This window comes from Numenius arquata, chromosome 20 (assembly GCF_964106895.1).
Source record: "Numenius arquata chromosome 20, bNumArq3.hap1.1, whole genome shotgun sequence".
NCBI classification, from domain to species: domain Eukaryota; kingdom Metazoa; phylum Chordata; class Aves; order Charadriiformes; family Scolopacidae; genus Numenius; species Numenius arquata.
In genome coordinates this window covers 3,475,413-3,490,338 of record NC_133595.1, presented here as the reverse complement: position 1 = coordinate 3,490,338, position 14,926 = coordinate 3,475,413, and the positions used below count along the sequence as shown (strand labels likewise).

The window sequence follows — 14,926 nt, the reverse complement described above, 5'->3', positions numbered from 1 at the left end:
CGTCGCGCCGCCATGACGCTCCGCCTGGCGCTTGCCGGCTGACGATGCCGCGGGGTTAACATGGCGGCCTCACGGGAGCGGCGGTGAAGGTGAGAGGTGGGGCGGTGCCTGGCGACAGGGGAGGTGGGAGCCGCTGCGGGCCTGTCCGGGCTCTCGGGGGGTCGCCTCCCGGGCGGTAGGGGCAGGGACGAGGGCGGTGTCCTGGCCCCGCCGCCCCTCTGAGGTGTGCGCGCGCCTGTGGGAGCGGGAGAGGGGCGCTTCCCGCCCTTTGCCCGGCCCCTCAGCCCCCTGAGGAGAAGGCGACGGCGGCCGCCCGGAACATCAACCCAGGGCATCCCCCGGGCACAGGGATGGCAGGGGAACGGAGGCTGGCCGATCCGGGAGCTCGGCAGCCTGTGTCCCTCATCCACTGGTCCCTCTGCCGCAGGGACAGGGACAGGCTGGACTCGGCGTCGCTGAAAGAGCTGCGGGACGGAGTCTGGCCGGGGCTCAGGAGAAGGCAGGACAACTGCAGTCGTTCATGTTCAAGAGGGATTCAAGCTGACCATGCCTGACTTGTGAAAACGTAACTCAATCTTAAAGTAAGCGGACGAAAGGGGAGAAGTGATCGCTGGGGGCCTGTTTATTGGAAGGAACAAGTAAAGATGACATTTTTTGTTTCTGATGTTTGAGTAATTTCCAGTTGTAGAAAGTGGAACAATTTCTCTGTGAAATAAAGAAGGTTGTTTTTTTTCCAGGATGCTTAGTTTACTAGCTGTAGGCACTTGGTGAGCCACCTTTATTTGCTGGATTTTTCCCTGTAGCGCAATGTCCCTGTTGTTTACTCGTTCCAAGTCAATAGTTGCAGTGAAGAAGGATAAGAGACACATGGCTGAGGTAAATGCTTCTCCGCTTAAACATTTTGTCACTGCAAAGAAGAAAATCAATGGTATCTTTGAACAGTTGGCTGCATACATCAATGAGAGCTCCTCATTCCTGGAAGGTAAGCAGAATTGTTGAAATAAAAGCGTGTAACAGCGCTTTGCCCTCATACAATTCCCCAAAAACATACCAAACCCCCCTCATTCACTTAAATGGCATTACTAGACCTATGCCAGTCATTCATGTTTGTTTATATATCAATATTTATAAGAAGAACAGAAAATTATTTTATTGAATTTGGGTGGAGTTCAGGGTTCATATTTTAAAGCTGACAAGTTGACACATGTTAGGAAACTGAGCTAGTTGGTGACCTATGCTTGATTTTTATGCTCTTTGGCAGTTTGTTAAAAAACTGTACAAGGCCCTTTTGGTTTTTTGCCTGTAATTCTTTCAGTATTCTTGCCTGGACATGTTATTGCTAGTGACATGTAGCACATGCCAATAATTGGCTTTGACAGTTTAAGATGCAGATAGAAGATTTTTTTTTATTTTTTTTTTTTAAGGGATTTGGAATGTTTGATGTGTTGGCTGAGTTCTGTTTGAGGCAGTCCTAAGGATGAGAATGGTTATTAGATAAACAAAAGAGACTAGTTGATAAATGCTGTTTCAAATTTGCCTTGGGGTGTAATTACGTGTGTCAAGATTACCCGCACAGTCTTTGGGACACAGATAAACATTTAGTTATGTGTGTTACATCATGAAGAGGTGTTTTACCCAGTACTGAGACAGATGGCTTCTGGAATTCAGAGACATGATGTATTTTGATTTTAGAAACACACAAGAACGTAGAGCTTGATCCTGTCACCACAGAAGAGCAGGTAGTGGAAGTTAAAGGCTACCTGTCAAAAGTCAGCGGCATCAGTGAAGTGTTGGCAAGACGACACATGAAAGTTGCTTTTTTTGGAAGGTGAGTCACGTGCTTATGTTGCCTACACTCCCCACTCAGTAAAGCAACTGGCATCTGTAGGACTGTAGCCAGTAAAAGATATTTATAGAAACACTGGTGCTCCAGCTTTTGCTTGTAATGTGCATGTCCCTGTAAATTGAAAACAAGTACCGTAGCATGTAATTCTTCCATTTGGAAGAATTCTTACGAAAATAGAAATGTCTTTTTGTAAATTGCCTGTGGCACCTAAATTGTTAATAATTCTGATGCTGCTTGGGTTTAGAGAACTTGTTTTCTTTAATATCAAAATGAGTATACCTGCATCTCAGAAGCCTAGCTATGCCATTCTTCAATCTGACTTCAGGACAAGCAATGGGAAGAGCACTGTGATAAATGCCATGCTGTGGGACAAAGTCCTTCCTTCAGGAATTGGACACACCACTAATTGTTTCCTGCGAGTGGAAGGGACAGATGGACATGAAGCTTTCCTCCTTACTGAAGGCTCAGAGGAAAAGAAGAGTGTTAAGGTACAACTTCCTTAAGCATAAGATAAAGGAAAAGAGCTCTTCAGAAGTGCCAGAAAAGAGAAGGAACAAGAAAATGAAAGCACTATGAATAGATTTCACAGTTAAGGATTTTAATCATTAAAGGAGTAGAGATAAAGGACAGGTTTTTGTTAGAGGAAGGGAGGAATGGAGCAAGTTATAGGATGAACTTGTTCATTTTATGAAAAGGATGCTGTGTTGTATTTGTTAGTGATAATAGCAGGGAACTGAAATGATGACTCAGGAAATTCTGAGCTCACAGACTTCCTGATAATTCCTCAGTAGCCTTTCTTGACAGGAAAATTTCTCATAAACTCTCACTGGGTGGTTGCCTTTTGACTAGGAGACTCAGGCAAGTTTTATGTGGAAAACCTCCCAGGCAGAAAGTGATTTGGAGTTGGGTTTTATCTTAAATTGTCTGTGAACAGCCCTGAAGGGGAGATAATTGTGTTAATGGGTCTTAGCATACAGAAAATGTTAAAAGTTATCCATCTTTTTAATAGACAGTAAACCAGTTGGCTCACGCCCTTCACCAAGATGAACTTCTGAACGCTGGCAGCCTAGTCAGCGTCATGTGGCCCAATTCCAAATGTCCTCTCTTAAAGGATGACCTAGTGCTGATGGACAGGTGAGAAATACCTTTCTTTCCTTTCCTGCTTATCGCAGATTAATTACAGAAATGTGTGCAAATGCAAATTTAACAAACATCAAGGAAATTGTTCTAATCTATGACAGCGACTAAAGTCCTTTGCTGTAGTTAGCAGTCAGAGTTTCTCTTGATTGGTACTTCCTTTTAGTCTGTACTCTGTGTCACCTCAGGACAATGTAGCTCAGACATGGGAAACTGATGCCCTGAAAAGCTGAAACACATTTCTTATTAACTTTTTTGATTCTGTTTTGGCTGTTTGCACAGCATAGTAATTTCTCTTCTCTTTTTTATTGCTAGCCCTGGCATTGATGTAACCACAGAGCTGGACAGTTGGATTGACAAATTCTGTCTAGATGCTGACGTATTTGTCCTGGTAGCAAATTCTGAATCAACATTGATGCAAACTGTATGTTCAAGTCCACTTGTTCAGTGAATTTGGCTAAAAGTTAAAAAAATTGACATATTAATCTTAAGAGGTTTTGTTCCGTTTTACTTAGGAGAAACAGTTCTTTCACAAGGTGAATGAACGTCTGTCTCGACCCAATATATTTATTTTAAATAACCGCTGGGATGCATCTGCCTCTGAACCAGAATACATGGAAGAGGTTTGTGGTGTGTTTAAATTCTTTCTCTTTGCATGGATATTATAGAGGCTACTAACTCTGGTCCTTGTGGGTAGAATCAGAAAGTGTTGGATGTGATTGTTTTATGGTCTGGATTTTTATTGTTGTAGTGTGGAGACTAGTGGGAGTATACACTAGTGATCAGGACATGATTCTTGACATTTCCGAGCTGGAAATCAAGAGTTTCACCGGGACTTGTTGAAATTAGATCACTTGGATAACCTCTGGAAAATTCTATAAAACAGCAGGGTTTTTTTTCTTATTCTTTTGCATTGGTAGGTTAGACCAGCAGAGGGCATCTGGGTGCCTGTTCTAGCCTTTAATGGATGAAGCGTAAAGTGGATTTAACTGCATGTAGGGTTTACTCTGTTTATTCCTCAGGTGCGTCGCCAGCACATGGAGCGATGTACCAGTTTCCTGGTAGATGAGCTTGGTGTGGTGGATCGAGCCCAGGCAGGGGATCGAATTTTCTTTGTGTCGGCAAAAGAAGTGCTGAATGCCAGGATTCAGAGGGCTCAAGGGATGCCAGAAGGAGGTGAGGAAAGCTGACAGAAATTTTCCATTTTCTTATGGAGAAGAAAATAGTATCTTTTTCCAAAAAATGGATAAAATTGGGGTGGGTCAGCTAATTAATACAGCAGTCGAAAACTAAGAGGTGACTTAGCAGCATTTTTGCATTAGCTTCAAGGTAAAACAGGAACATTTCCTGATGTCCACCATCTGATTGCTTTCTCAAAACTTCAGTGGTTGTTTTGTACTTTGTTTCTCTCAGGTGGAGCGTTGGCAGATGGATTTCAAGTAAGAATGTTTGAGTTTCAGAACTTCGAGAGAAGATTTGAGGTGAGCATTGTGTGTGCTAATCTTCTGATTATATTTTACTCCTGAAAGGCTGGGCACTAGCGTTGATAAAGATGGAGTGGGACCACATTTTGGAAATAGATTATACAGCAAGGAGAAGTTGTGTTAGTGTGCTTCTGCCTGCCGCTAATCTTGGGCTGTCTTTTGTATACAGGAATGTATCTCGCAGTCAGCAGTCAAAACAAAATTTGAGCAGCATACGGTGAGAGCAAAGCAGATCGCGGAAGATGTTCGTCTCATCATGGATTCTGTGCATATTGCTGCCCAGGAACAGCGGTGAGGAGAGCTGATGCTTGGTGTTTGTATAACTGCAGCTTGTATTCCAGGAGAAATTTAAAGGAATATAAGCATTTAAAATGCAAAGCAGAATACAGCATGGTTGGGAGCAGGAAGGACGTGTACTGTTGGTCTTGCTTCTAGTGAATTGTGGAATTATTACTAGAAGCACCTCCTTTTTGTCTTGTGTGACGTGTGTGTAAGGTATTGTATATACTGACACATTTTCTTCTTGGGCAGGAGAATCTGTCTTATTTCTGGAATTCAAATGATACTTGTAGATCAAAAATGCGTTTATCTGGCTTTTTGATGGGCAGTATTTTTTTTTTCACCAGAGTTTACTGTCTGGAAACAAGAGAGGAACGACAGGAACGTTTAGGTTTTATTGACAAACAGCTGGAGCTCCTTACTCAAGATTACAAGCGGAAAATAAAACAGATCACAGAAGAAGTGGAGAGGCAGGTAAGGAGGAGCAGCTGCAGAAAAACAGGTTGTCTGAAACGGCTGTCAGCATGGTGGGAAAAATGCAAAGTGCTGACAAAGGTTTTAAAGCACTAGAAATGTGGGAGTTAGAGATGGGAAGAGAAGAAATGCTTTCAAGAGAAGTTTGTTTGTTGTTTGTTTCCTTGAGGTAATAAAATGAAAAGTAGAATGCTTGGGGGAAGCTTTCAGAGAGACTCACATAAGATGCTTTAAATAAACGATGAGATTTTGATTAATGTTTGAATTATTATTGCAGCTATGCTTCAGTCTTAAATTCTTCCTAAAATACTAAAATATTTTGGATAAGTTTCCTTATTATTTTAATCTAGAATAATGTCAATCATCTTACATTTTTACTATTATGAATATACAGAAAAGCCCTATTCATTTTTCACAAGTCTTATATTGTTTCAGTCTTTTTCTGTCTGTGCTTACTAAGAAATGCACGACTTCAGTGGTGGTTTCCCGTCTCTCCCGAGGACAGAATATATAGAAACTCTGTCCTGTGCTGTTTCTCCAGGTGTCAAACGCAATGGCGGAAGAAATCAGACGACTTTCAGTGTTGGTAGATGAGTATCAAGCAGACTTCCATCCCTCACAAGTAGTTCTTAAAGTTTACAAGAGCGTAAGTGGTGTTTGCTTCTTACAGGTTGCTTAAGCAATTTAAAGAGGCCTTTTTTTTTGCTCTGAGTCAGTAATTATGCCAGCTCTTGAGATGCTTAACATTATTCCAACTAGGATATGAGCTAAGCTTTTCCTCTTGTGAAAAATCTCTTGTTAGAATGTCTCTTGCGTTTGGATAGCTTCTGTAAAAGGTGAACATCTTTAAAAAAATTAACAAAAGAAATAGATTTTTTTTAAATAATATCAGTGATAAATTGATACACATATGATACAGAACTTAGGAAGACTACAGGGTACATTTGAGATTTTTTGTTTTGCACTTTCCTTCACTGAAAAATGGGGGGAAAAAAATGAAATTAATGTCAGAACAGTGGGCAGACAGCATGTGTGCTCCTGTCCTGGGAGGTTTTTTTTAAGTTGAAACTAGCACCTGCAGCCTGCATCTTACCTGCATCTATTTTAAGCTTAATAATCCTATTTTTGTTTGTCAGGAGCTGCATAAACACATTGAGGAAGGCCTGGGCCGTAACATGTCAGATCGTTGCTCCAATGCAATCACAGCTTCCCTGCAGACGATGCAGCAAGAAATGATTGGTCAGTTCAGCAGGCAATGCTTTCCTTCCACTTTCCTTGAACTGTAATGCAAAATACCTAGGTAGATGTTCTGGGTTTCTCTTCGATCTGATGGCTGATGTGCAGCTGACATCATCTTAGTTTCCATCTTGATTAGTAATGCTGTTGTCCAGAGGACTAAGTGCTCCTGCTTTTTCCACTCTGTCTGAGTTTGTGCATTGATGGCCTAATGAATACGTACAATCAGCTTAATCCTTCATTACAGAACAAAACTGTGGCTTTGGAAACGTGAGAGATTCTCAGAGCAAGATCCTAGTGAAATGTGAATGACTTGTAACTTAGGTGCCTCTTTAAATATAAGCTTTGAAAGGAGTGCGGTGCCTAAATGCTTTTAGAACTGGCTTTCAGATTCTGTTTCCCAAGCTATTGCTAAACTTTAAACTTCACCAGCTGCCTGTAAAGATTTAGGAGGGTCCATGAAAGATTTCCTTCTGAGTTGATCTGAAGAACTAAGGATCAAATAGTAATTCGTGATGCATTTTTCATTTTGCAACATGCTTGGCTTTAGGAAATTTCAGATAGTAGGAAAAATAACTGGAGGATGGACCAACCCATAACCTCCCCGATTACAGAATACAAGTCCAGTCAATTCTTGTGAATTCAGTCGCCATTTTTTGAATGTTTTTCTTTTCTGTGTATGCAGATGGTTTAAAACCCCTTCTTCCAGTCTCTTTGCGGGGCCAGATAGACATGTTAATTCCCAGACAGTGCTTCATGCTCAGCTATGATCTGAATTGTGACAAGCTTTGTGCCGACTTCCAAGAGGACATAGAATTCCATTTCTCTCTTGGATGGACGATGCTGGTGAACAGGTTTTTGGGACCAAAGAATGGTCGTAGGGCCTTGATGGGCTATAACGACCAGGTAAGATATCTCATTGAGTGGTCGGGGTAGATGTGATACTCATCGTTTCAGTGGCTGCTGAATTCTTTTTGGCGGGAAGGGCAGTGGCTTGCCTTCTCTTATTCTGTACTTTGTTTTTGTTTTGTCACTACTTTTCTAATTAGGTTCAACGCCCTTTAACACCAGCGAATCCCAGTCTGCCTCCTTTGCCTCAGGGCTCTATGACCCAGGAAGAGCTCATGGTGTCGATGGTGACTGGCCTGGCCTCATTAACTTCCCGAACTTCCATGGGGATCATCGTGGTTGGTGGTGTGGTGCGTTGGCAATCTGAGCAGCATTTATATAAATACAGTTGGAGCACTGACTTGAAAAGTGCTTGCACTGCTGAGTCCTGTAGATATTTGCTATTTACAGTTAGTGAAATACTTTCTCCTTTGATCTTCCCTTTGAGTATAAATATTGAGCTTATTTTGCATACTAGTTAGGCTTGGAGCCAGGGTTGTTGTGAAGATAACCCTTCAAAGTATGTTACAAAAGTATTAAATAGTCTCTGATTCTTTTGTGAGAATAAATGAAAATTTGGTATTTTTCTTTCCCCATTTATAGAGGAATCAGGACAGAAATATCTACCAGGAGCCTTTGATCATGTGTATCACCCTTCCTGGAAGGGGAGGAGAGCAGTTTTTAGATACTATGCCTAATTTGTTTCAGAGATAATCAGCACTTCCTGCTTTTCTGTCTTTTGAAAACAGTGAATGTTTTGAATTTCAAATCTCCCCAAATTATGGAGGTATAAGAGATTGAACTCAAGTTGCCTGGTAACTTTAGTTCCTCTTGCAGGAAGAATCTAAATCCCTGTAGTTCCATACCTACACGCTACTCTAGTGTCGCAGTGTCTAGGGGTGGTCGATTGCTCGAAAGGCAGATGGTTGCTTAACTTTTACTTCAGAAATAGGGATTCTGTGAACCAGACAGATGTAATTGAAATGTGCTGGAAAGATTAACCCATACAGAGCCCCAGTAGTTTAGGTTAGGTATTTTTATTTTGTAGACTGAACATTGATAGTAAGCTCTCTGACCAGTGAAACCACTTGCAAGTCAGGGTTATCTATCTGGCTGGTTTTCCTGTGCCTAGAATGTAAGTGCAATGCTCTGTGCCACGGTTGTTAGGAGTTTGCATCATTCCTAGACAACAGCTGTGTCGTTTGCTTTTCCTTGTGCTTTTTTTAGGTCTGGAAGGCTGTGGGTTGGAGACTGATTGCTCTCTCTTTTGGCCTTTATGGGCTCCTCTATGTATACGAGCGCCTCACCTGGACCACAAAAGCGAAAGAGAGAGCTTTCAAACGGCAGTTTGTAGAGTACGCTGGTGAGAAACTGCAGCTCATCGTCAGTTACACGGGTTCCAATTGCAGCCACCAAGTCCAACAGTGAGTTACCTGTATTCAGCTGAAACCTAATCTAAATTCTATTGTTTGGGGTTTTTTTAGATTATATTCCTTGTTCAAACAAGATAAGTCTGCATGTTGAATTCCAGATTAAAAAATGTGTAATCATATATCTGTTTTAAAATAATATTACTGTTTTCTGAATCACTGATACAGTATTTGGGTTCTGTTAATAATTAGTCTTAATGAACTTCTGCCTCTTAAATCAAGTTGCTCTGGTGCTTTAACATACTCTTGTGCAGAACTGAAAAGATGAGTGTCTGAGTTAGTATCATTATCACTATACATCAAGGGGATATATTCCTTGAATTTGCTGCTTCAGCTTACTTTTCATCATATCCAACTATTCTCCTTGTTTCATAGAGAGCTTGCTGGAACATTCGCTCATTTGTGTCAGCAAGTAGATGTCACACGGGAGAATCTGGAGCAGGAAATTTCTGCCATGAATAAAAAAATCGAAGTTCTGGATTCACTGCAGAGCAAAGCAAAACTGCTCAGGTGAGATTTTATCTGATATACACAGACATTTGCATACAATTGTTTTTCATGTGATTGCCCCAAGATGTTTGGATTAGGGTGTATCTTTTGAGTGCAGTCCTTCTTCTGTCATAGCGTTTGATGTGCTGTCATCAGCATCTTTCCCTACCAAGTCACGTTCCCTTTCACTGTGTACTTTCACTTTCCCATGTACTGTTGCCAGTCATTTAAATCTTGTCTCACACAACACCTTTTCCTTCTTGGTTTTGGTTTGTTCGGAATTACAGTTCCTTTCCATTTATCAAAACATACAGTCCTCAACTCCTACAGACTCTTTCGGGCTATTATAAAATTATGCCAAAAGCCTCACTTTTGCCTTTGCACACAGCTGTCTGATGTTTTTCTCCACCCTGCAAAGGCTGCCGGGAAGGATTTTTTCAAACAGTCCTTATTTACGCAATAAGATCATTGTGAAGTTGAGACCGAGATCTCAGTTTAAATCTCAAAACCTAGGGCCTGTTGGCAGGAAAGTGTTCCTGACCTGAGGAAGGGCAGGGAACAGCAGCAGCAGTTTGGAATGAACCTCTGGCACCCCTCTCTGTGTCTTGCTGTGTACCCGTTTCAGTCACACTTCTTTCAAATTGGCTTGAGAAGAACTATTTTACTTGCCTAATGGAGACTTTCTGTCCTTGCAGGAATAAAGCGGGTTGGCTCGACAGTGAACTCAACATGTTCACACATCAGTACCTGCAGCAAAGCAGATAGTGTGGGAAGAAGAGAAAACCAACACTGTTCCCCTTCAGTGCTCTCTTAATTACTGCAGAGAACATGGTGGGTGATGGAATTCCCTAAAGGGAATGAGCAAAAGCCTATTGCTGCGTTTCCAGTTGCTGTGTGAACAATAGGATTCTGCTTCCCCGTTTTGTGTCCCACCTCTAAACACTAGCTGTTTATAACTCTTCCTTTTCCTTCTTGTGAGACCAGGCTACTTCAGGGGGAATGTGTGCTTCATACATTTACAGGGGGCTTTTTAAAGCAAAATCAAATTCAGTGACAAATTTAAAATGAACAAATGTTTATTAGGTTAAAAGCTATTCTGACACATCTTGGTGGAGTTACTCATTTTCCTACATGAAGATAGAGCTTTTGACTTGCAAGCCCCAGGTTTATGTATGTGTGAGAAGCTGTTTGTCTAAACGCAGATCCCGAGCACACTGACACAGTGATGGTTTCACAATGCATTTATGGCCCACGCAGGCTTATCTCGTAGGTTAATATTCCGTTATTATAGAACATGACAGAGAAGCACTGTGTCCCTTCATAGAAAGGTTTATTACTGTCAGTATGTTTAAACCTACCAACAAAACCCAGTTCTCTTCCAGAGCAAGAGGGACTAAGGTTTTGCTTTGTTAAGCTTATTATCTTTGGAGTTAGTTTCTTCCTCTTAAGAACTCTTTAATAATGCAGTCTGGGTCTGGCCCATTTCACACCATGGACAAATAGTTTGTAAAGACATAACTAGCTCCTGTGAAGGAAGTAGTGCTGATAATTTGGCAGCTTGTTGAGGAAGACAAATTGGAAAGAAAAGCCAGTTTGACAGAATGTAACAAACTGCCTTATGAGATAAGTTGATGAATGTGGGGGTTTTTTTGGAAGTGCGCAGCTATGTTTCTGGAAGCAGGCCTTCGGAATTCCATTACCACTATTCGGCCACAAGAACAGCATGCAGATTACAAGCTGTAAGAGATTTTGCTTCATGCAGAGTTCCCATAGGATGTTACAGTCCATGCAGTAATATGATTTAATGTTGTTTCTCTTCTGTTAAAAGTAGGAGAATGAGCTGGCAAGTGCAGCTCCTCTGGGGCAGAGGGGAGACCTGTCCCTTGTATTTCATGCCAGGGCAAGAATGGGTTAAGGTGACATTTCTTTAAAGACATTCTTTATTTGCAAATACATGAAATTAATCGTTGATCTTTGCCCTGAAACAGTTTTGAATTTGGAGTATAAGATTTGGGAATTGTAAGGACTTGAGTCTTTTCCTGTTGGAGTTGATAAAGGAGACATGCCCACTGGTTTCAGTAGTACCAGGATTAGGTTCCTGTGTTGCAAAGTTTCTTTTCCACTTGGTGGGTCAGTATTTCGCCACGCGTTGGGTGTAACTTTTCTGTTCCCCACAAGATGTCTGAGGAATCCAGAATCAGATCCTGTAGTTCTGAGGTTAGTGACAACCCAAATGTGTTCAGCATCTAACTTCAGAGAATTATGGGCTATCTTTGAGCAAGCCTCAGCTGAATTCAGAACTAAGAGTGTTTATTTTTTCCTTATTGATAATGAGACTTTTCACTTGAGAATGGTATCAGCTGGACTTAGAATTTCTCATTCATGCTCAGGTGTGAATATATGTGCCTGTGAGAAGTCCCCTGTTCCATGTGTCACAACAGTTCCAGAAAGAAGCAGCTGCCTGATACTTGAGGGAGTAAAAATAGTGAAATGTCAGTAAGTACTTTAGGCTGTTCTAAGATTTTGAGTAAGACTTGAAGTATCTTGATCATGTAGGAGCTGGCAGTGAGACTCTGTTATGTCCCTGGAATGCAGGAAGCAAACAAACCTTTCACCTTCAGTAGGCAGCTTTGAATCCAGCCCAAGCTGGAAAGCCATTGCCATCAGAGGGCTTCACTGGCCTTGGTCGGTTTCCTCAGGCAACCACCGGGACATAAATATGGCTTGGATCGGATCTGAGAATGAGTAAGAAAGAAATTTGAGTCCTTGCCTCTGGAAATGTGTTCTCTGGGCTTGTGGTGAAGTGTATCGGAGTACGTGGAGTTACCCACTGTTATTCTGCTGCAGGTATTATGTGAATAAATTTGGCTCTCTAGTCTCAAGCTATCACATAGACACTTAGAAAAGGCTGTGTACTGTGCTGCTGAGTTAGAACATTAAGCACATCCCTAATATACCAGGAAATTGTCAGTTCCAGGTAGAGGGAGGTAATGATGTATTACTGCTCCGCAGCTCTGGGCTACCTGAAACACTGACCTTGCTTTTGAAGACGTGTGCTGTGAGCATATCTTCAGCAGGCCTTTAGGGGAAATCTGATCTGGATTATGATCTGATCTTTAACCCAGTGTCTGATCTGTAAAGGGAAAAGAGATTAATGGGTTCTTAGAATCTGATGTCTTGCCAATGTGTGTGGTTCTGCCACTGGTCAGATTTTGGTGATGTAGGCATTCTCACTGTCATGTTGAAACCTAACCTATAGAACGGGGAAAAGAACCACTTAAATTTTTTAAGAAGCAAAACTGCTAACATGGGAGAGAAGAATTTTTAGGGGTGTGTGTAACCCTTGTTCCTAGAAGTCCGAGAGATCAAGAACCAAACTTTTAATAGAAGGGCCTATGAGTTGGATTCCTCGTAAACAAAACACAGCTGGACTTCTTTAATTCAGAGTGGTGGAGGAATGAACACTATCAGCAGGGAGGCTGTTCCCTTCTGCTTCCCATAAACTATGATAAGCTAATCCTTAGAGCAGGTAATTCCAAAAACACTCTTCCCCAAACTCTTACTAAAGAAGGTCAGCTAAATGCACTTTATCTTATTGCTGCTACTTATTTTCCTCATTGTGTTATGTTGATGGAGCTCTCCGAAATCCTCTTACCAGTGAGTTTTCTCTCTGCTGTATTTAAGGTGGTAAATTTGCATGAATTATCCCTGTATCAATGCTGTAAACAATGGAAACCAAAATAAAAATGAATTGGAAAAATATTTCTCCTGCTGTGTTCTACGTATTGTGATACAAAGTCTTCAAGTGTAAGTATAATATATTCAGATGATGATACACTCCCATGTTGCAGTAAATTGCGTGTTTGATGATAATGAGTTTTTATCTGCCTTCTTACTATGAAAATTAACAAGGCAACCAATGATAGTGATTTATCTGATGGAAAGTTTGAGAGATTCCTCCTTAAGTCACACTCAAAACGTTGGTATTGAAGCAGTGCTTTCTTGAGAATGCTGTGGGAAGTAATGGTCAGCAAATACGGCGGTAAAGGACTGTGGTGGTGAATGGCTGTTCTTAGGGGATAGATCACACTGTGCGTAACGTAAAAGCCAGATCCCAGCGATAACTTTTCGAAACGGCTCCCTTTTACCTTCTGGGAGAGTCGGGGGTGCGCGCCCCGCTCAGACAACGAGCTGTGGCGATGCAGTGAACCCCAAGGGAGGAGGTTTGGGGCCGGGTGCCGCCCTCGCCCAGCACCCTGCCGGGCCGGGAGGGGCTCCGGCCGCCCCCGCCTCCCTCGGCCCCGCGCATGCCGGGAGCCGCGGGGTGGGACGGGCCCAGCCCCGGCCGTGGGGCTGCGGGAACCGTCGGGCCGGGGCCGCCCGGGGGAATCCCGGCGGTGGTGGCGGCTGGAGCCGGGCGGGGATCCCCCGGCCGCGGGAGCCCCGGGCGAGCCGGAGCGGCGGGGTGCGGAGCAGGTGGGCCTGAAAACGCGGCGTCGGTGGGGGGGAGTTTGAACGGCCGGAGCCCTGGAGACGCTCGGCCCAGCTCCCCACACCCTGCCCCGAAGGGAGGGTTTTCCAGTTCTGCGTCGGCTGCCGGAGCGGCCTCTGGAAGAGGGACGAGGAGTTTTACAATGCCCGAGGCCGTTTCCCCTTCCTCGTGGGCGTGGGAGAGGCGAAGCATTGCGTCTGCGCAGAAGGGCCTCTGGGAAGCTCTGCATAGGTGTTGGATAACTTTGTTGCAGAATTGAGTTCTTAGCTCCCGAGACAAACATTATTTATTTTTAACTGCGAGAAGCTAAGCTCCTTTTCGCAAAGGATCCAGACTAAAGCAGTTTCATAAGCTTGAGACCCTGGGGTTGAGCATGAAGGACTAACAGCCTTTTGTAGGTTACACTAAGAGTGGATCTCATCTGGTAAAACCCTTCCAAAAAGTCCCTTGACTAATGCTATTTTCAGAGTATTTGCTTTCCGATGAGCAATGATGAGAGGGTGCTGTTGTCTTTGTCCTGTGAATACTGTGAGAACTACTGTTTTGTTCAAATAGTCTCAAATTTAGTGCTTCAAGACTGATATTTCTATTTTATGTGCAGTAGTGCACCTCTCACTTATTTCTTGTAACAAAAAAATAATGTTGTAGGTTTTTGATGTTAGCACTGCTCTTGGTTCCTCCTGGTGCTGTTGTACAACATATGCGTTTAATTCCTCATGACCAGTTGCCAAGGTGGCAGACACAAAAACAAATCGGATGAGCTTTAGAGAAGGGTTTAGGGACCCTTCGGAACAAAAGGTCCTAGAGAAGTACATAGTTATACTTGAGAACATACCTGATCGCTCTAGTCGAAAGCAATGTGGGGTTTAGGGTTTTGTTTGGTTTTATTTGAAAAAACACTTATTGCAAATTTAGAGGAGCTTGTGATGTTGTAAACATGTTGAATAGCATGACAGCCTTCCAGTCAAACTAAGGTTTACTTATTTACTTACTTGTTTATTCGACTCCTTTTTTTTCTGTGCTTCTAATAAAAGGGCAGTAACCCTTAGTGATTAACATGTGCCATTGGAATTGTCTGAACCCTAGTCCTGAGTCATAATTGAACCTTTTAGAGTCTTCCTGCCTGGGGAACATGGAGGACAGTTTTGACTTAATTTTTTTTTTTTGATAG

General features: G+C 42.5%; 1 protein-coding gene across 2 annotated transcripts; it reads left to right on the top strand.

Annotated features, from left to right (window-relative positions):
• The first annotated feature begins 40 nt into the window (after positions 1–40).
• MFN2 (mitofusin 2) lies at positions 41–13,018 on the top strand. Of its 2 annotated transcripts, XM_074161792.1 has the most exons (19): positions 41–89; positions 428–581; positions 804–982; positions 1,693–1,828; positions 2,172–2,334; positions 2,856–2,980; positions 3,299–3,407; positions 3,499–3,606; positions 4,006–4,159; positions 4,397–4,464; positions 4,637–4,758; positions 5,094–5,220; positions 5,762–5,866; positions 6,357–6,459; positions 7,142–7,362; positions 7,506–7,655; positions 8,572–8,768; positions 9,150–9,284; positions 9,959–13,018. In XM_074161792.1, the coding sequence occupies exons 3-19, from the start codon at positions 808–810 to the stop codon at positions 10,026–10,028; spliced, it is 2,268 nt and encodes a 755-aa protein (XP_074017893.1). In that variant the 5' UTR covers positions 41–89; positions 428–581; positions 804–807; the 3' UTR covers positions 10,029–13,018. The 2 variants fall into 2 exon arrangements, with proteins under 2 accessions (XP_074017893.1, XP_074017894.1); XM_074161793.1 differs by having other exon boundaries at positions 428–982.
• The last annotated feature ends 1,908 nt before the right edge of the window (positions 13,019–14,926 follow it).

Excerpts from the sequence above, each read along its gene's own strand:
- MFN2 (XM_074161792.1), top strand. The coding sequence starts at position 808 with ATGTCCCTGTTGTTTACTCGTTCCAAGTCAATAGTTGCAGTGAAGAAG. Across the intron at positions 4,465-4,636 it reads ACTTCGAGAGAAGATTTGAG|GAATGTATCTCGCAGTCAGC; the intron begins GTGAGCATTGTG and ends TTTTGTATACAG. Across the intron at positions 7,363-7,505 it reads TGATGGGCTATAACGACCAG|GTTCAACGCCCTTTAACACC; the intron begins GTAAGATATCTC and ends TTTTCTAATTAG.